Source organism: Anabrus simplex, chromosome 2, assembly GCF_040414725.1.
Source record: "Anabrus simplex isolate iqAnaSimp1 chromosome 2, ASM4041472v1, whole genome shotgun sequence".
Lineage (NCBI taxonomy): Eukaryota > Metazoa > Arthropoda > Insecta > Orthoptera > Tettigoniidae > Anabrus > Anabrus simplex.
The window spans coordinates 172,261,692-172,283,856 of NC_090266.1; the positions used below are offsets into that span (position 1 = coordinate 172,261,692).

The following is a 22,165-nucleotide window of genomic DNA, read 5'->3' on the forward strand; positions in this document are numbered from 1 at the left end:
CGCGCGATTACCTTCGAGGTGTTTCCTGTTACATGACTCTTTGTACTTGTGGCCATTTTACGTAAGATTCTAGTACAATTTTTAATTAAGAAACAAATTATATCGTATATCTGCAATGTGGACTAGGATGAACACAATTCACCGGCGTTTGCTTTATCATTCACTTTAATGCCCTTGCACCTAACCTCTTTACAGAAATATAAAAGTGAGAAAGTTCGATGTTTCCAGCTTAAATGGTCGTCGCTCTTGGTAGTTCGTCCCTTCTGAAAGAAGGCGTAGATATAAGTGGGAGAAAAGCAGTTTGTTTTCGATATTTGTATTATCCTGTTAATTCGGTGGTATCAGGATATAAATTGAAAGTCAATCTGGACCTGAACCATCCGTTGCATGAAGTGAGGTGTGATATTTTCGTACTTTAGTACATACCTCATTTTTATCGCTAATTCATACAGAAAGCTATAATAACTAAGCACTCTTTGATGTAAAATTGAAAGTGATAGAAAGGTAAGAGTTCGGAACCAACCAAGGCCACAGAGCTAGTTGCAGATAGAGGAATGTGGAGGTGCTTAGTTCATTTACAGAGGCTTGCAGACTGAACGGTATATAATTTCGTGTGGCTATTTCTAGCCGAGTGCAGACCTTGTAAGGTAGACCCTCCGACGAGGGTGGGCGGCATCTGCCATGTGTAGGTAACTGCGTGTTATTGTGGTGGAGGATAGTGTTATGTGTGGTGTGTGAGTTGCAGGGATGTTGGGGACAGCACAGACACCCAGCCCCCGGGCCACTGGAATTAACCAATGAAGGTTAAAATCCCCGACCCGGCCGGGAATCGAACCCGGGACCCTCTGAACCGAAGGCCAGTACGCTGACCATTCAGCCAACGAGTCGGACAGACTGAACGGTGAAAGGCATAACAGCATATAAGGAAAATGTGTATATGTGAAATTCTCTGTTAATTTCAGTACTTCATTGTGTGTGCCTCTTTAATACCGCATCTTTTTTTCTGTATTTATTTCTCATCATCTACTTAAGTGTTGACGTGTACTGCCAATGACTGAATTATAAACGACAAACATGTGAGCATGTAATTATACTGTGATATTAATTTACATTTTCAACTTAAAATGTGAAAAATGCTTTGCAAGAGAAGTACGGTGTGTGGAAGGCTTTCACGTAAAAAGACCTGTCCCTGTCGTAATTTTGCAACGAAACGTAAATGCGGAAAGCTACAAGGAAATTTGACTGGTTATGTCCTGTCTATTGTATAAGACTAGTTTAATAACAATTTCCTATATCAGTATGACCAAGCTGCCTGACGTACGGTCGTTGTAGGTATAATTTATGGATTGAATAATCCAAAGCCTTTACATGATTTTCTTATGACACCTTTGGGATGAATTAATGTTCAGTACTGGAATACAGTACGTGTCATCTAGACAGCCTGATCACAATTTCGAGTAGTTGTCCACATTCTGTCACTGAGATATACAATCGTACATAAGTATGGCCGAGAAATCTCCATACCCCTGATATTTAGTAATAAACATAAGTACGTATCATTTCTTTTTCTTCTTCTTATTCTTGGACCAGAGGTCAACATGTTAACAAGTTAACCACGCAAACGGACGTGGAGAGGAATAAAATACGCGTTTAAAAACGTGCTGAAGTCTCTTGCTTCGACTGAACAACCTTCCGTGTAATCGAAACATAAACTTGCTACTGAACTTGATTTACGAAGGACAACAACGCAAGATCACTACGAAGGAATGCCTGAGCCGATGACCTAGATGTTGGGCCCCCTTAAACAACAACTTTTCATCCAACGTTTATCAAGCGAGTTTACACTATGCCATGCTTTAGTAGCCCAATTCCAAAATGTTGTGTCCTAGTAAAGGTTTATCACAGTTCAAGCAGCAGACAAGCTTTCGGGTATAAAAGACCACTCATTACACACCCACCATACACTAAATTAAGTACAAACCGATCCTCCTCGCTCACCCCGCTCCAGCGAAATCGCCTTGCAATCCTCTTGCAAACAACACCGAAGCCTTCTTTTCAGTTAAAGCACTTGAACAATAGCTCACCTGCTACTGACAGTTAAGCAACACCGAGCGTGGTCACTCGCTGGATGGGTGACCGCCGTCCGTACGTCTGCTTCGCCTTCTCTGCGTCGCTACCGAGTGCTCACAACCACTCACAGCACACATGATCGCAGTGCGCCCGGTCACATACTGACCAGTGAATGAGTACAAGATTCCACATATCCCAATCCACCAGTCACAGTAATGAAATGGGATCAGTAACGACAGACATGGCACTCAAGACCATTAAGAACGATGGGCCAAAACGTTCGCGCATTGACCTTCACGGTTCAATGCAATGACCATGGGGATGGCATGGCACTTGAGTTTGAGAGGAATCCATCACAAGGAATTACATTACGCTATCTGTCTTCACCACATTTATTTGATGGGCCTTTGAATAGCATGTTACAAACGTGGCTAATCCCACTGCTTGAGGAGGAACGCCAATGACTGCAGCATGACGGGCAATAGCTCACTACGTTCTTCCTGTGCCAGAGCTCCGTAACGAATAATTTCTAGGAGCTACTCCAGCATCGCCAGCTTCATTGAAACTGACACTATGAAGTTCCGACCTCAATACGCCTGACAACCCAATGTGGGGGAATCATCAGGGGTTATTTATATGCATGTCGTTATTCTAGAAGTGAAGAATTCCATATTGTAGACGATGACGCACTTCCAACCATCACATTGGGCACGTTCAAAAGAAAGAAAATGTCGAGAAGGATGTGAAAGTGTATGGGCTCTGGAAACGGTATAATGACAAACAAATAGTCAAATAGAGCACAACGTGAAGCATAAGCATTTCTGTAAAATGTAACTGCCAGTTAAGGGGTAAGGGACCTTCCTGGTGACACATCATGTAGCCTACTGTCCAGAGACGTCCAGAGGCTGGACAAGAAGCGCGTATTCACGGGCTATTCTAACAACTGAGCTTGTCGTGTTACGATTTTACTTTTATTATTATTATTATTATCATTATTATTATTATTATTATTCGTAAATTCATTGCTGCAAATAGGCCTGGATATGGCCTGATGGTAATGTAAGTTAACTAGTACCATTCTTATTATTATTATTTTTTTTTTACATATCTTCATTTCCGAAAAATGGCAAATTTATAATATTTTAGTTCTCTTCAGAAGAGTTCTATGTTCTCTTAAGTACGCAATTAATATAGAATTAAATCTAATTCCTGATCCGGAGCCTAATTCTAGGAACATGTTCATTCCTTTCAAATGCTGTTTCAGACATTCTGGTCTGTTGACTGCAATGTGTGCCCATTCTACGAAGCTGCATTTTTTTTTTTTTTTTTTGCTAGGGGCTTTACGTCGCACCGACACAGATAGGTCTTATGGCGACGATGGGATAGGAAAGGCCTAGGAGTTGGAAGGAAGCGGCCGTGGCCTTAATTAAGGTACAGCCCCAGCATTTGCCTGGTGTGAAAATGGGAAACCACGGAAAACCATCTTCAGGGCTGCCGATAGTGGGATTCGAACCTACTATCTCCCGGATGCAAGCTCACAGCCGCGCGTCTCTACGCGCACGGCCAACTCGCCCGGTAAGCTGCATTTTGTGCTTCCTCCTTTGATAATTCGCACTTCAAGGTTTTTAACATTTGGGAAGCACAAATACTGTCACTTCCCGTTCCCCTATTCCTGAGGACCATTATATTTAGAGTTATCTGATGGGATTTCCGAAAGTTCACACAGTACACTCACAGGGAAAGGCCAGTTACGATGAAACTTGGTAGTATGATCAATTAAAAGATCGCCAACTTAATGCTAATGATCATTCTGCCATAAAATTATATTTTAATATGCCTACTTAAAAGGTAATAATTTGTTGTTGCAGTTTTAACGTGGTGTATCGAAAGATCGGTTGCAGTGAAAATAACAAATTGAGAAATTCTGAACAGGAATCCAGCAATTTTCTTGTTTGTGCTAATATGTTCATAAGGACCGTTTCTGGTTCTCTGGGGTGTACTGTCCACAATCCGATTACTTTATAAATGTTTGAGAACACCCTATATAGATAGGTGTCACTCTATATAGTAATTGAGGTTTCATTATAAAATATACAGAAATATTCAGTGATGGGAAAAGTAAAAAATAAAAATAATTGGACTCAATTAGAGATAGCAGATAAAAAATTACTCAGTTACTTTTCGAAGTTCTTTCTTTCTTTCTTTCTTTCTTTCTTTCTTTCTTTCTTTCTTTCTTTCTTAATCTGTTTACCGTCCACGGTTGGTTATTCCCTCGGACTCAGCGAGGGATCCCACCTCTACCGCCTCAACGGCAGTGTCCTGGAGAGTGAGACATCAGGTTGGGGTGTACAACTGGGAAAGATGACCAGTACCTCTCCCAGGCGGCCTCACCTGCTATGCTGAACAGGGGCCTTATCGGGAGATGGGAAGATTGGAAGGTATAGACAAGGAAGAGGGAAGGAAGCGACCGTGGCCTTATGTGACGTACCATCCCGGAATTTCCGTGGAGGAGAAGCGGGAAACCACGGAAAACCACTTCGAGTATGGCTGAATAGGGAATCAACCCCCCCCCTTTCTACTCAGTTGACCTCCCGAGGCTGAGTGGACCCCGTTCCAGCAAGCGTAGCGCTTTTCAAATTTCGTGGCAGAGCCGGGAGTCGAACCCTGTCCTCCGGGAGTGGCAGCGAATCGCACTAATCGCTACACCACAGAGGCGGATCCTTTTCAAAAGTTAATAAGTAATATTACAAGTACTATAACAATATTACTTCACAGAACGCGATTCTTTAGAGAATTGATGATGATGATGCTTGTTGTTTTAAGGGGCCTAACATCGAAGGTCATCGACCCCTACTTTAGAGAATTACGGACACTTTTTTGTACATGGGTATGGAATAACACCGAAGTATGCAAGGAAGAATACGTTAATCCATTTTGTTTTCTTCAGCATAGAGCCATTAAGTGGTTACCATCACTAAGTGAGACTAGTCAGGCTTTCAAAAGGATTGTTTCCAGGAAAAATGTGCATGTCACTATCGTGTTTTCATTATTTTCATGATAACTAATTCAAAATATTAATTCAATATAGTGGAAAGCCTTAATCCCTTCACCGGCACATGTTTATTCCGGCTCCATTCTCGACCACGTATCTCCTGTGGTTGTGGGTGATAGAATAACATCCACCATACCTCCTGTCTGTCTTAAGATGCGACTAAAAGGTAGGCCAAGTACTCTCTCCTTGGGAGCGTGAGTTGGCGAACACGGGTCCATTAGGTGAGTCTGGCACTTCTTCGACTTATTTGTGTCAGTATCTGTGGTTTCATCTTTCCTATCTGATCTCCCTTGGTCAACTATTATTATTTCTCGACCCCGACGATTCTAGGTTTCCGAGGCCTAGGGAGTCTCATTTTCATGTCCTTCGTGGCTCTGCACTTTCTTTTGCCGATATCTTCACTTTTTGAAGTGTCGGACCTTGGGATTAGTGCCAATAGAGGGTGGTTGCCCAGTTGTACTTCCTCTTAAAAAAATAATCACGACCTCCACCACTACCACCATCGCCATCACCGCCACCACCACCACCACCACCACATAGTACACAATTATCTAAAACAGGTATCGTCAATAGAGAGCGAAATGCCTTCGGAGCCAGTTTGCTCCCCGCTCTCCAGGAACGAGAGCAGCTTAGCGAGCAACTAGGGGAAGAAGTAGGGGAAGTGCATGACGTAGTATGTACTGAAGGCCAGTGGCACAAGTACAGTACGGTCACGTTATGCAACCCGCCTGACTGCTGCTCTCTTGTCACGTGACAAACACCTGTCCCAAGCGGAGCAAGTAACACTGGCTCCCTAGAGCAACTACGTGATGACGTCCAATTAAAAACACAACCAGTAACCACGACAACTTGCCAGTAAATGAATGAGTGCGCGATGAATCCTGGAATCAGTGGCGGCTGGTGCAGAAAATCAGTTGTGTGCTGTAACCCATCCCCCGTTAAAAAAAAATAATATTTAGAAACACATGCAGTTTTCAAGAGGCTCCCCACTGAGTTTTTTATACTGAACAAACACGCAAACAACCCCAACACATTCCTCATACAAAACTAATTAAACACACAAAACATTCACGAACTCAGAAACATTTGGTGTGAGTGCGCAGAAACAGAACTTGGCAACATTATAAAAATAATTGAAATAAAATCAGCAACGTCGTAATGTTATAGCGGAATTTATGTCCGCCTCCGTAGTGTAACAGTTAGTGTTATTAGCTGCCGTCCTCGGGGGCCAGGGTTCGATTCCCGGTACTACCAGAAATTTAAGAATGGCAGGAGGGCTGATATGTGGTTGAAATGGTACATCCGGCTCACCTCCATTGGGGGTGTGCCTGAAAAGAGGTGCACCACCTCGGGATGAGGACACGAGTTTACTTAGTGAAATTTATAAACTAGACATTTTGTAATTAAAGGACATCACAATATCATGTTCTTTATTTTGACAACATAAAAAGTACATGTTTTTATAGTTCATCGATTTGCAAATGTGGCTATGGAATAGGCAAGTTGGGTGTATTAAGAGACCTACAGCTGATGGCTTTCTCTAAAGTATTTTGTTTCCCGTTTGCTTTGAGCGATACACTCTTAAATACTACCGCTGAGTCACCTCCCACGTTCTCATTTCCGTCGAAATGCTGGTGTGACCAGTGCTGCCTCCATGTGGTCGAACGAAGACTCGCTGTGAACTGATGTCTTGGCTGTTCTTTCCACAGCCTATCGAAGAAGTTAGGCACGCATGCGCAAAAAGCGGAGTTCCTGCTCTCTGGCAAAAGGCTTAGAAATTCTTGCTGTGCTACGCTGAGCTGTGGTCTGCACAGCCAGCACCCGGCGTGGAGCACACGACTAGTTACGTGGTTGTGAGGAGAGTTGAATGATTTGTTATTCTTTGGCTGGCATCTTTTTCATTGCACTGTATTTGATTGTAGATAATATTATTAAAGTAATTTATTTTTCAAATAAACAATGTGCTGCAGCACTTCAGCACATAAGGTACGGCCGCCCCTGCCTGGATTTATACCCTTGAGAGTTCTGGGGCTCCAAAAATGCCAAGCTCTCGATACGATACATATCGATTACAAGAATGTAAGAATTACTAAAATGTAACAATTACAATTTTATTTCCAGAAGTAAAATACGAGGTCCGCCTCCGTGATGTAGTGGTTAGTGTGGTTAGCTGCCACCCCAGGAGGCTCAGGTTCGATTCCCGGCACTGCCACGAAATTTGAAAAGTGGTACGAGGGCTGGAACGGGGTCCAGTCAGCTTTGGGAGGTCAGCTGAGTAGAGGAGGGTTCGATTCCACCTCAACAATTCTCGAAGTGGTTTTCTCGTGGTTTCCCACTTCTCCTCCAGGCAAATGCCGGGATGGTACCTGATTTAAGACCACGGCCACTTACTTCCCTCTTCCTTGTCTGTTCCTTCCAATCTTCCCATCCCCTCCCCCAATAGGCCCCTATTCAGCATAGCAGGCGAGGCCACCTGGGCGAGGTAGTGGTCCTCCTTCCCGGTTGTATCCCTCGACCCAAAGTCTCACACTCCAGAACACTGCCCTTGAGGAGGCAGAGGTGGAATCCCTCACTGAGTCCTAGGGGAAAACAAACCCTGGAAGGTAAACACATCAATAAGAAAAAGAAGAAGAAGAAAATACGAGTGAAAATGAAATTTTGTTAAAAGTAACGATTACGATTAAAAGTGACTAAAACTGTAATCGATACAGGTAAGGTAATGCAATTACTTTTACTCAATTACTTCTCGACTCTGGAAATATTAATAGCCTAATAGATCTATTTTGCTATGTTCATATACTGTACATGTTAGTAAAGTAGGTTTATAGAACGTAACATTCTTTTCGTATCGCCGGGCTGAGCGGCTCAGATGGTTAAGGCGCTGGCCTTCTGAGCCCTAGCTCAGTTCGGTGGTATTTGAAGGTACTCAAATACTTCAACTTTGTGTCGGTGAATTAACTGGCACGTTAAAGAACTCCTGCGGGACTGAATTCCGGCACCTCGACGTCTCCATAAACGGTAAAAGTAGTTGCTGTGACGTAAAGCCAAGAGGTCCCTAACATTATTATTATTATTATTATTATTATTATTATTATTATTATTATTATTATTATTATTTCCTATTGCCAAATCTCAATTTCGATATAAAGTGTTTTATGAAATTATAAAATATAACGAACGGTATATTGCCATAGTACATGTGCAAGGCCATTGTACGTCATTATCAGCTGATTGGTCTGAGCTGCCCAGCTATTTTTAATAATTGATAATTACACTGTCGTTGATTTTCCGGCAAATTGGCTTATCATCACTAAATTTAAGATCATCGTCGTTGCACCTGAAAAAACCACTATGTGAAAATGTTGGGTGAGAAATACTGGCCCGCAGCACAAGAGCAAGAATTCTGCGACATACTGTATCTCGCACAATATTGAACCTTACTTGACAGAAACCTACAGGCCAAAGTTCAAAGCTGAAATACTTCACATAGCGGTTTTTTACAAGCGCAACGACATGTTAATTGACCATTCATTCGTATTTCATTGAAATCGGTCTGATCCAACCGAAACAGCGCCCCTGTCAATACTACTGGGTGGGCAAAATAATATTGGCCCGAAACGTATTTACAATAGGGCAGATGTGGGATTGACCCTTGTTCACGAACATCTCAGAAGATGCTGGAAATGGCCACCGTTGTCGTTGATGCAGCGCACCACACACCAATCTTGAGATTATGCAACGGCCTTTCGACATACTGATGGCGATTTTCCGACACATAATAGCGCGTGTTCTGTGATTTCACATACCCTGACAGGCTGAACCAAGCCTCATCTGAAGAAATGAAAAACTGAGGACCCAAAACTCCTGAATCCACTTCACCTAGGAACTACCGGCAGAATTCAACACACGAAAGTTCGTCTGGACACTTTAACGCACGCACAAATGCAGGTCCTTTTTGACAATATCTCGACACGACGAACTTTTAATTCCCACTTGCACAGATAAACGGTGCTCAGATTTTGACGGACTTTGTTCCAGGCTATCCTTCATCCGAGCAAGGTTTTCTGGTGTTCGAACTCTTTTCGGATAGTTAAGATTTTTATTGCCTACAAAGCCCGTTTCACACAATTTTGTCACTAAATTTTGCAATGCAGATTTTACTGGAGGTCTTGCCAAAACACTTTCAGGCTTAAACTCTTGCGCAAACAGTTCCGCACAGGTTTTTCACGGATCGTTCTTTGCATAACACTCGACAATGAACACGCGCTGTTTTACCGTGAGCACCATTTTGTGTTGCATTCTACTTGTCTGCTCCTCTCTCTCACTCACTCTACTCGTAATGACACAGGGATGTACACGGGACAGAGCATGTGGGAGATGCTCATGCGCAGACATGTGGCAACAACCGAGTGGTGCATCGAAACCATGGTTTCAAGCATTTCCTGTGATGGGCAATGCTGTTGGTCATTAACAAGGGTCAATTCCGCATCAGTCTTATAAATATCTTCCGGGCCAGTTCTGCTTTGCCCACCTGGTGTATGAGGAATAGCGTTGCACGAAGATACTGGGGTATTGTTGAAGGCTTTTCCGAAATGTGTTATTACAGCGCCACCAAGCATCCGAATTCCTCGGCAGTATGAAGATGGTCTGCTCTTCGAAATGGGAGAGATAATTCGACTGAAAGTATCCGTGGCAGGGAGGCCCTTGCCGCGAGTTACCTGGTTCCATAACGGGGAGCAAGTGATGTTCGGCGGTCGCTACGAGGTTACCAACACGGACCGCAGTTCATCCATCCGTGTCGCTGAAGCCAGACGAGCCGATCGAGGAGAGTATCAAGTCCGGGCCACCAACCGCCTCGGAGAGGATTCGGCGTCCTTCCTTGTCACTGTCACAGGTGAGTTCCTATTTGATTACAATGAAAGATGTCTCAAAGAAAAACATGGCATTCCTGAAATTGTTGTAAATTAAATGAGAATTGGTTCACAGGTAAGATGGTACATAAACTTCTAGCACGTGCACCACAATGATTGATGGCGAGTGATGTCATATATACCAGGTGGCTCCCGAACGCCGTACTTTCTACTTATAAATGTCCCGCATGCACAAATGATGAATAGGATATCTACCATCTGATTTTCACAGGCGCACTACTGCAAGCGGGCAGGTTATGTCAGAATATGAAGAGGTAACAACCGGACGGTCGCTCGCAGCATATTACTCAGCGCTACCGGTCTAATGCACCCCTTGAATTAGTAAACCTCGTTTTCCACCGCATAGTTCTAGGCTGGTGTATGGTTTGTGTCGGAATGCAGCCGAAGCTCCAAACAAATGTATGCCTTCCACACACGTATTTCACCGAACAGTATTAGTTTTTTTCATACAAGCAACTCTTTTATCGAGTGGAATATCTACACGTGTGTAAATGAATAAGTTGTTAAATTTCCTTTTTCTGCATCTTTGGCGTGTTTACAACAGTAACGGCGAGTAGGAGGTGGGGTGAGTAGGGACAGTCGCCCCCCCCCCCACTTTGTGGAGTACACCATATTTTTATTCCACTTTAGCCAGCTGGAACTAGGAATTATTTAAAAAAGCTATTTGTACAAGCCTTGTTGTCTTATCTGCTAGTTCTTTCCTTTATTTTCTTTAATTATTAACATAATGTTGGCGGAAATATGCACAAAATGCCGTTTGCCGCGGCTAACCGATTTGTTAAGCGCTACGGCAAGTAGTGGAGACTTTGCATGTGCTGTGAGGAAAGGTAGTAGGGGTACATATATTTTTGCCAAGGTCGTGGAGTCTGAGTTATAATTCACCCGCCTGCCGCGCACAATCTTCAGCCTGGCAGTCTCTTTAGTGTCTGTTATTTTCTTAGTGTGTATTCAAATACTAAATGATTTTAATTGCACAATCATGCCGTACTTCTATTTAATTGTACCGGGCGTGCTGGCCGTGGGGTTAGGGGCGCCCAGCTGTGAGCTTGCACCCGTGAGATAGTGGTTTCGAATCCCACTGTCGGCAGCCCTGAAGATGGTTTTCCGTGGTTTCCCAATTTCATACGAGGCAGATGCTGGGGCTGTATCTTCATTAAGGCCACGGCCCCTTCCTTCCCACGCCTAGCCCTTTCCTGTCTCATCGTCACCGTAGGCCCTATCTGTGTCGGTGTGACGTAAAGCCACTTGAAAAGAAAACATATTTAATTGTATTGTAATTTCAACGGCAGGTAATACCAACTTTACTTTCATCGGACTAATTTCTTTCGTTTGTGTTATGTTATTTATTATGTAAATGTAATTAACCTACCCCGTGGTTTATTTGTAATAATAGTTTCTTTGAGATTTTGATTCAGATTCTGTATTAAAAAAATTCACAGGTGTCACAAACAAACCACGAGGCAGGTTAAATACACTGACAGAGCAAATGCAACACCAAGAAGGAGTGGTCAGAACTTTATGCCAATTGCAGGGTAGACTGACGTCACTGAGGTATGCTCATGATGTGAAATGCGCCGCTGTGCTGCGCAAGTAGCGAACGATAAATGGGACACGGCGTTGGCGAATGGCCCACTTCGTACCGTGATTTCTCAGCCGACAGTCATTGTAGAACGTGTTGTCGTGTGCCACAGGACACATGTATAGCTAAGAATGCCAGGCCGCCGTCAACGGAGGCATTTCCAGCAGACAGACGACTTTACGAGGGGTATGAAGATCGGGCTGAGAAGGGCAGGTTGGTCGCTTCGTCAAATCGCAGCCGATACCCATAGGGATGTGTCCACGGTGCAGCGCCTGTGGCGAAGATGGTTGGCGCAGGGACATGTGGCACGTGCGAGGGGTCCAGGCGCAGCCCGAGTGACGTCAGCACGCGAGGATCGGCGCATCCGCCGCCAAGCGGTGGCAGCCCCGCACGCCACGTCAACCGCCATTCTTCAGCATGTGCAAGACACCCTGGCTGTTCCAATATCGACCAGAACAATTTCCCGTCGATTGGTTGAAGGAGGCCTGCACTCCCGGCCGGCGTCCGCTCAGAAGACTACCATTGATTCCACAGCATAGACGTGCACGCCTGGCATTGTGCCTGGCTAGAGCGACTTGGATGAGGGAATGGCGGAACGTCGTGTTCTGCGATGAGTCACGCTTCTGTTCTGTCAGTGATAGTCACCGCAGACGAGTGTGGCGTCGGCGTGGAGAAAGGTCAAATCCGGCAGTAACTGTGGAGCGCCCTACCGCTAGACAACGCGGCATCATGGTTTGGGGCGCTATTGCGTATGATTCCACGTCACCTCTAGTGCGTATTCAAGGCACGTTAAATGCCCACCGCTAAGTGCAGCATGTGCTGCGGCCGGTGGCACTCCCGTACCTTCAGCGGCTGCCCAATGCTCTGTTTCAGCAGGATAATGTCCGCCCACACACTGCTCGCATCTCCCAATAGGCTCTACGAGGTGTACAGATGCTTCCGTGGCCAGCGTACTCTCCGGATCTCTCACCAATTGAACACGTGTGGGATCTCATTGGACGCCGTTTGCAAACTCTGCCCCAGCCTCGTACGGACGACCAACTGTGGCAAATGGTTGACAGAGAATGGAGAACCATCCCTTAGGACACCATCCGCACTCTTATTGACTCTGTACCTCGACGTGTTTCTGCGTGCATCGCCGCTCGCGGTGGTCCTACATCCTACTGAGTCGATGCCGTGCGCATTGTGTAACCTGCATATCGGTTTGAAATAAACATCAATTATTCGTCCGTGCCGTCTCTGTTTTTCCCCCAACTTTCATCCCTTTCGAACCACTCCTTCTTGGTGTTGCATTTGCTCTGTCAGTCAGTGTACATTTACTTAATAAATAACATAACACAAAAGAAATAATTTAGCCCAGTGAAAGGAACGTTGGTATCACCTCCGTTGAAATTACAATTACAATTTAACACTTTTTTTACAATTGGCTTTACGTCGCACCGACACAGATAGGACATATGGCGACGATGAGACAGGAAAGGGCTACGCGTGGAAAGGAAGCGGCCGTGGCCTTAATGAAGGTACAGCCTCAGAATTTGCGTGGTATAAAAATGGGAAACCACGGAAAGCCAACTTTAGGGCTGCCGACAGTGGGATTCGAAACAACTATCTCCCGGTTGCAAGCTCACAGCTTCGTGCCCCCAATCCCACGCCCAGCACGCACAGTACAATTAAATAGAAGTACGGCATGATTTAGTATTTGAATACACACTAAGAACATAACAGATACTAAAGAGACTGCCAGACTGATGATTGCGCGCGGCAAGCGGGTGGATTATAACTCAGTCTCCACGACCTTGGCAAAAAAAATTGTACCCCTACAACCCTTCCTCACAGCACATCCAAAGTCTCCACTAATTGCCGTAGCGCTAAACAAATCGGTTAGCCGCGGCAAACGGCATTTTGTGCGTATTTCCGCCAATAATTATTTATTTTTTTATTTTATGCCTTTGTATGTTGCGAAGTTAGGGCTCACGGCCCTCTCTTACACTTAATATTAATAATTAAAGAAAATAAGGGAAAGAACTAGCAGATAAGACAACAAGGCTTGTACAAATAGCTTTTTTTTAAATAATCCCTAGTTCCAGCTGGCTAAAGTGAAATAAAAATATGATGTTTACTCCACAAAGTTGAGGGTGGGGCGACTGTCCCTCATCGCCCCACCCCCTATTCGCCGCTGCTGTTTGTAAACACGCCAAGGATGCAGAAAAGGAAATTCAATAACTTATTCATTTATACACGTGTAGACATTCCACTCGATAAATGAGTTGCTTGTATGAAACAAAAACTAATACTGTTCGGTGAAATACGCGTGTAGAAGGCATACGTCTGTTTGGAGCTTCGGCTGCATTGCGACCAGGTTGTCCACATTGAGATAATATCTGTGTATTCGTCGCTGCTGAACACACTAGCCATTGCCGATATGGTGACAGCAAATATAGTGCGGCTGTACCATTCACCAGTCTAGAACTATGCGGTGGAAAACGGGGTTTACTAATGCAAAGGTGCATTAGACCTGTAGTTCTGAGTAACATGCTGCGAGCGACCGTCCGGTTGTTACCTCTTCATATTCTGACGTAACCTGCCCGCTGGCAGTAGTGCGCCTGTGAAAATTAGATGGTATAGACATCCCATTCATCATTTGTGCATGCGGGACATTTATAAGTAGAAAGTACGGCGTTCGGGAGCCACCTGGTATAAAAGTTATTATTGTGATAAATGAAAAATTAATTCATTAATTTACTGGTTCTTATTCCACTAATTTTACATTGGGCTGTTTTTAGACCGACTTGAGATTACTGAAATGAAAGTTGGTGGGTGGTCTCAGAATATTTTATTCATAAGTTGAAAGTAACAGACTTGATCGTAGCAAGGAAGTGTACAAAGAGTTGAGAACTGTGGCAGTAATGTATTCAAACTAAGGAGCAAGAGGCTAAGTTAGGAATGAACTCGATGGCTGAAGCTGGGATGGGGTGATGTGACGCGACTGGAGGAGGATAGGTTTCCTAGGATAATAATTTACCCGGCCACAGAGGGTAAGAGAAATAGGACCAAGACGATGACGGTTAGGTTTTAATGAGTTAAAGACAAGAATTGTGTGACTAAACGAGGCCACAGATCTAGTTACAATAGAGGATTCTGCAGGCGCATAGTTAATGAACGCTGAAAGACAGGACTGTCCGCAATGAAGATGTGTGTATTTATGCATGTATATATGTATGTATGTATGTACTCGTATGTATACTGCCTGACAAAAAAGCTAAGCCCCTGGAAGGAGTGGTCCAATATTATCCCATTTAGGTATACATGCATAACATTAATATGTGAGTAAATGATTAGATTTACAAGGATCTGTAATGTCATCCGTGCATCCGTGATTTCAACGTCCACCAATTGTCAGCATTTGACAGAGGCCACATTGTGGGACTGCATAAGCCTGGTTCGTCATATCGTACATTTGCCAGGCATGTGGGCCATTCAGATGTCACAGTGGCCCGATGTTGGACTCACTGGGTACATAAGGGCACCCAATCACATCGTGCAGGTTCGAGTCGACCAAGAAACAACCCGCCCTCTCCACAAGGGAGGACCGTCGTATGGTGCGCCAGGCATTGCAGGATCCGGCACCCGCCATCCGCGAAGATGTACTGGAGGCTCTACAACATCTTGTGAGTTCCCGCACAGTGTCTCGACGACTCGTATCCGCCGAATTGGGATCCTACCACCCCATGCGTCGGTTGCCATTGACACCAGAACACCAACGCCTGCGTTTGGAGTAGTGCCTTGCCCGGGAGGCATGGGCAGAGGATGACTGGCGTCGCATCATGCTCAGTGGTGAGTCCCGCTTCTCCTTAACCTTCGATGACCTTCGTGTGCGGGTTTGGCTGCGTCGAGATCAGAATGCAGATCCTGTCCATATTGTGGAAAGACACAGAGGCATAATCCCTGGCATCATGGTGTGGGGAGTCATAAGATATGCGTTCAGGTCACCTCTGATAGTCCTTCGGCAGACTTTTGACTGCACAGCGATACTTCACAGACATTCTGCGTCCGCACGTCCTGCCCCTTATAGCACAGCACTCTGGGACAGTGATCCAACAACATAATACACGTCCACACAGAGCACGTGTGTCTATGAAGTGCCTAGAGCATGATGAGGTCCTCCCGTGGCCAGCAAGATCCCCGGACCTATCCATCATTGAATACGTATGGGATGACATTGGAAGGGAACTCCGTCCCAGTACAAACTTGCGGGATCTGGAGGGACATCTGCAACATCTGTGAACGAACTTGCTCCAGGAGAGGATCCAAGGAATGTTTGACACCATTCCGAACCGCATAAGGGCATGCATGGCAGTGGGGAAGGGGTGCGACACCCTACTGACGTGACGCCAACATTCCACCTGTAACTGCCAACGGCCTTGTCTTTTTCATCCCCCATAAAGGCACATGTAGTTTCATTCACTTTCAACCACTCCTGGTTGCTTAACTTTTTTTGTCAGGCAGTGGATGTACTGCATATAGTATCGCTCATAAGTCTTTTGACTAAGTGTCTTCGACCTCTAAACGATGGCAACACTAACGCAGGCGATCCAACTACAGTGTGTCAGGATGGAGGGGAGTTGCAGTGTTAACTACAACGCAGTAAAGTCAGCAAGTCTAGTTACAGTAAGTGTTTTCTAAATGGTATTAACACAGTAGGAAATGATCTAAAGTCATTTTGACAAGAATTGTTTAGATGTTTCATTTTCAATTGCGAATTTCTGTGTGTTGCAGGGTAATCGAAAATCACTAGTCCAATGCCACCTCCTAAGCGAAAAGTGTACTCCATAGAGCTTAGGGAGCCAATAATATGTATCTTGTTGGAGGGGAGATCTCAGGCAGAGTTTTCTCGTTCATTTAACATATCGAAACAACCGATATCTGTCTGAAAAAAACTGTACACAGTACGTGTTCATTCGCACAATAAACTACAAGGTCGACCCAGAAAAACAACCGAGAGAATAGATAGACTAATTAGTAGGCAAACAGTTGCAGATCCTAGAAAAACAGCTCGACATATCACTGCTGATTTGAGGCAGAATTATGGAGTTGATTTCCATGTATCTGCTGTAATACGTAGGTTAAAAAGACCAGGATTTGTTAACTCACTGCCCTTGTAAGAAACCCTTCATAAGTGCACGCATCTTGCCTTTGCAAAAAAGCACTGTAACTGGACACAGCAGGAGTTGTCTAGGGTATGAAGGAGCGAAGAAAGCAAATTTAATTCAATATGTTCATCGTCCTAGAAATAAAAGATACCACCCACGCTACCAGCCTTCTACCGTAAAACATGGTTGGGGGGACGTCATGGTCTGCGGATACTTCACCTCTAAGGGCGTAAGTCCATGGCAAAAGGAAGGGTCCTGACTTCAAGGATATTTTGGACAAGCGTATGTTACCATATGTTAGAAAAAGTATGCCTCGACAATGGTATTGTCAACATGATAATGATCCCAAACATCGACATAAATGTGTAACAGATTATGTGCAAAAGGAGAAGATAAAAGTTTCGCCATGGCCCAGTCAAAGTCCCGATTTAAATATAATAGAACACATGTGGCAGCTACTGGACACACTCACTGGGACTATGTGTAAGAAGGATAGCATCCTGCTTCACGGAATTTACCGAGCTCAGAATATTTTAAGGAACCTACGGACCTATGGGAGTAACGAGACCCACTTCCATTTGATCAATCAATCAATCAATCAATCAATCAATCAATCAATCAATCAATCAATCAATCAATCAATCAATCAATCAATCAATCAATCAATCAATCAATCAATCAATCAATCAATCAATCAATCAATCAATCAATCAATCAATCAATCAATCAATCAATCAATCAATCAATCAATCAATCAATCAATCAATCAATCAATCAATCAATCAATCAATCAATCAATCAATCAATCAATCAATCAATCAATCAATCAATCAATCAATCAATCAATCAATCAATCAATCCACATCTGCATTTAGGGCAGTCACCCAGTTGGCAGATAACCTGTCATTTGTTTACTCAGCTTTTCTTAATTAATTTCACAGAACTTTGAAATTTATCGAACATCTCCTTTGCTAAATTATTCCGTCCCTAACTCCCCCTTCTATAAACGAATATTTGCCCCAATTTTTCCTCTTGAAATACAACTTTATCCTCGTATTGTGATCTTTTCTACTTTGAACACCACTACTCAGTCTCATTCGTCTACTAATATCATTTCACACCACTGACGCTGACAGCTGGGAAATACCGCTTAGTCGAGGAGCTTGTGTCCTTACTCCCAAGTATTTCCAGCCCAAAGGAGCAATATTTTCGTAACACTACTTTTGGCTGGAAATCACGCAGAAAAAATCGCGCTGCATTACTTAGGGCATTTCCAGTTCTCGAACAAATTAGTCCTGGTGAGGTTCCCGTACACTGGAACCGTACTCTAATTGTGGCCTTACCAGTGACTTTGATGCCCTCTGTTTTATTCCTTACTTCCCTAACCCCATGGCAATACAGCCCTGAATGGCCTTGGACTACCAAGTGATCGCTGCTCAGCACGAAGGACACCACGACAAATCCCCTCGGCCGTTATTCCTGGCTTTCTACACCGGGTTCGCTATCTCACCGTCAGATAGTTCCTCAGTTGTTTTCTCATAGGCTGAGTGGACCTTGAACCAGCCCGCAGATCCAGGTAAAAATCCCTGACCTGGCCGGGAATCAAACCCGGTGCCTGCGGGTAAGAGGCAGGCACGCTGCCCCTACATCACGGGGCCGTCACTTCCTTACCACAACCCCTAAATACCCTCATAACCATATGAAGAGATCTGTAAACTTTATCTACAATTCCATTTATGTGATTACCCCAATCGAGGTCTCTCCTTATGATAAAATAACACCTAGGTACATACAGTGATCCCCAAAGGGATCCTCTGATTCTAATTTTTTACTTATATATAAGAAAACATAAAGGACCAATAATACTGCCTTGAGGAACTCCCTTCTTAACCACTACATGATCAGATAATGCTTCACCTATTCTAATTCTCTGAGTTCCATTTTTCTAGTAGTTTAAGCCATTCAATCATTATTTTGTCTAGTCCAGTAGCTCATATTTTGGTCAGTTGTCTCCCATGATCTGTCCAATCGAACGGTGACTTCTCGAATCTAGGATATCTGCTATATCTTGCTGGAATCCTACTTATTGAGCCTGAGAGGGATAAGTTTTCCTAATCCAAAACTGCCTTCTATCAAACCAGTTAGTAATTTTGCAAAAATGTGCAATATAATACGAAAGAACGCTTTTCCACAGCACATCAAGCTGACTGACATGTAATTATCGGCGTTATGTTTCTCAAACCTTTCTTTGTACACAGAAGCTACTACAGCAACTCTCTATTCATTTGGTATAGCTTCTTCACACAAATAGTAATCAAATAAGTACTTCACATGTGGTCCTATATTCCAACCCATTGCAGTTAGTGTAATCCCAGACATCTTATCAATTCCAACTGATTTTGTAGCTTTACAATTTTGAATTTTATTGTATATATCTTTGTTATCGTCCGTAAATTTCATACCTCGTTAGCAGGTATTAGTTAAAGTAGTACTGAATAGGCGAGGGACTCCTTGGAAACAACTTAGCGAACGAAATATAATTCGGTGGGGAGATATCAATAGTCTACTAATGGGATTTATGGAAGAAAGAAAGTAAACTCGATGAGTCAGCTAAGAGGAAGCATCTGGATTTGTTAAGAGTTAATTTTATTCAATTAAGTGGAAATTACGAGGATGAGAGAGGAAAGTATGAAGTATTAGCAACACTTTATTACAATACAAAAAGGGAAGGGAAGAGTGTGGGGTAAGTCTGATTATCAGGAATGCTACTACACGAAACATGGTTTCTCTTATTCATATAAATGAGCGAAACATGTGGGTAGATTTATGAGTTGGAGGAATTAAAACGAGAAATTGATTGTATTTATTATGTGCAGGTGCATATGAGGGAAGTTGACAAGATTTGTGAAGCACTGTGTGACATCTTAGTCAGGGTCAACAACAAGGATAGGATAGTGCTAATGGGCCATTTCATGCTTTTTATTTGGCTGTACGTCGCACCGATACGGACAGATCTTATGGCGACGATGGGAGAGGAAAAGGCTAGAAGTGGGAAGGAAGCGATCGTGGCTTTAATTAAGGCACACTTCTGACATTTGCCTGGTGTGAAAATGGGAAACCACGGAAAACCATATTCAGGGCTGCCGACAGTAGGGTTGGCACCCACTATCTCCCGAAAGCAAGCTCATAGCCGCGCGCGCCTAACCGCACGGCCAACTCGCTCAATGCGACAGCTGTAAATAAACTGAAGGATATGAGAAGGTGATCGGTAAATGTGGGGAAGATATGGAAGCTAAGAGGAATGAGAAGCGTTTGCTGGAATTCCGTGCTATTATAGGATTAGCAGTTACGAATCCATTCTTCAAACATAAGGTGTTTCGACGTTAATATAAGAGCTTATGGGCACCAGCCTCCCCTGAGAACCATGTGACCTTGCCGTGGTGGGGAGGCTTGCGTGTCCCAATGAAGCAGATAGCCGAGCCGCAGGTGCAACCACATCGGATGGGTATCTGTTGGGAGACCAGACTAAGGAATGGTTCTTCGAAAGGGGGGTAGCAGCCTTTCGGTAGTTGCAAGGGCGGCAGTCTAGATGATTGACTGGTACGGCCTTGTAATTATACTCAACATGGCTTAGCTGTGTTGATACTGCTACACGGCTGAAAGCAACGGGAAACTACAACCATAACTAACTCCCGAGGACATGCAGCTCTCTCTGTATGGATGATGTACTGATGATGGCTTCCCCCCGGGTAAAATATTCCGGAGGTAAACTAGTCCCCCATTCGGATCTCCGGGTGGGGACTACACGAGAGGGGGCAATCATCAGGAAGATGGATACAGACATTCTGCGAGTCGGAGCGTGGAATGTTAGAAGTTTGAATCGTTGTGGTAGGTTAGAGAATCTGAAAAGGGAGATGGATAGACTAAAGTTAGATGTAGTTGGTATAAGTGAAGTACGTTGGCAGGAAGAACAGGATTTTTGGTCAGGCGACTACCGAATTATCAACACAAAATCAAACAGGGGAAATGCAGGAGTTGGTTTAATAATGAATAAGAAAATAGGGCAGCGGGTAAGCTACTACGACCAGCATAGTGAAAGAATTACTGTCATCAAGATAGACACCAAACCAATGCCCACCACAATAGTGCAGGTCTATATGCCTACTAGTTCAGCAGATGATGAAGAAATTGAAAGAATATATGAAGAGATAGAAGATTTCATACAATACGTAAAAGGTGACGAGAATCTAATTGTGATCGGAGACTGGAATGCAGTGGTAGGCCAAGGAAGAGAAGGTAATACAGTAGGAGAATTTGGATTGGGTCAAACTAACGAAAGAGGAAGTCGGCTGGTTGAATTCTGCACTGATCATAATTTAGTCCTTGCCAATACTTGGTTCAAACACCACAAACGACGGCTGGATACGTGGATGAGACCTGGAGACACTGGAAGGTATCAAATAGACTTCATTATGATTAGGCAGAGATTCAGAAACCAGGTGTTGGATTGCAAAACTTTCCCAGGAGCAGACGTCGACTCTGACCACAACTTGTTGGTCATGAAATGCCATCTGAAGTTGAAGAAATTGAAGAAAGGAAAGAATGCAAAATGATCGGATCTAGACAAGTTGAAAGAAAAGAGTGTGAGGGATTGTTTCAAGGAACATGTTGTACAAGGGCTAAATGAAAAGGCTGAAGGAAACACAATAGAGGAAGAGTGGATAGTCATGAAAAATGAAGTCAGTTCGGCTGCTGAAGAAATATTAGGAAGGAAGAAAAATCAGCAAAGAATCAGTGGATAACTCAGGAGATACTAGACCTGATTGATGAACGGCGAAAATACAAGAATGCTAGAAATGAAGAGGGCAGAAAAGAATACAGGCAATTAAAGAATCAAGTGGATAATAAGTGCAAGGTGGCTAAGTAAAAATGGCTGAAGGAGAAGTGCAAGGATATCCAAAGTTGTATACAGGAAAATCAAGGAAACGTTTGGAGAAAGGAAATGTAGGTTTATGAGTATTAAGAGCTCAGATGGAAAGCCACTTCTAGGGGAGGAAGACAAAGCAGAAAGATGGCAGGAACATATCCAACAGTTGTATCAAGGTAAAGGTGTAGATAATTTGGTTCTGGAACATGAAGACGTTGTTGATGCTGATGAAATGGGAGACCCAATTTTGAGGTCAGACTTTGACAGAGCTGTGAGTGACCTAAATAGGAACAAGGCACCTGGAATTGATGACATTCCCTCTGAATTACTGACTGCCTTAGGAGAAACCAGCATGGCAAGGTTATTCCATTTAGTGTGTAAGATGTATGAGACAGGAGAAGTCCCATCCGAATTTCGGCGGAATGTTTTTATACATATTCCCAAGAAAGCCGGTGC

The 22,165-nt window shown here is 43.8% G+C and overlaps 1 protein-coding gene across 1 annotated transcript in view; it reads left to right on the forward strand.

Moving 5' to 3' along the window:
• The window catches only part of MnM (myomesin and myosin binding protein), a 228,052-nt gene that overhangs the window by 136,148 nt on the left and 69,739 nt on the right, over window positions 1–22,165 (forward strand). The window contains exon 5 of the mRNA XM_067140443.2: window positions 9,729–10,016. Within this exon, the coding sequence (XP_066996544.2) occupies window positions 9,729–10,016 (288 nt within the window). The remainder of the gene's footprint in view (window positions 1–9,728; window positions 10,017–22,165) is intronic.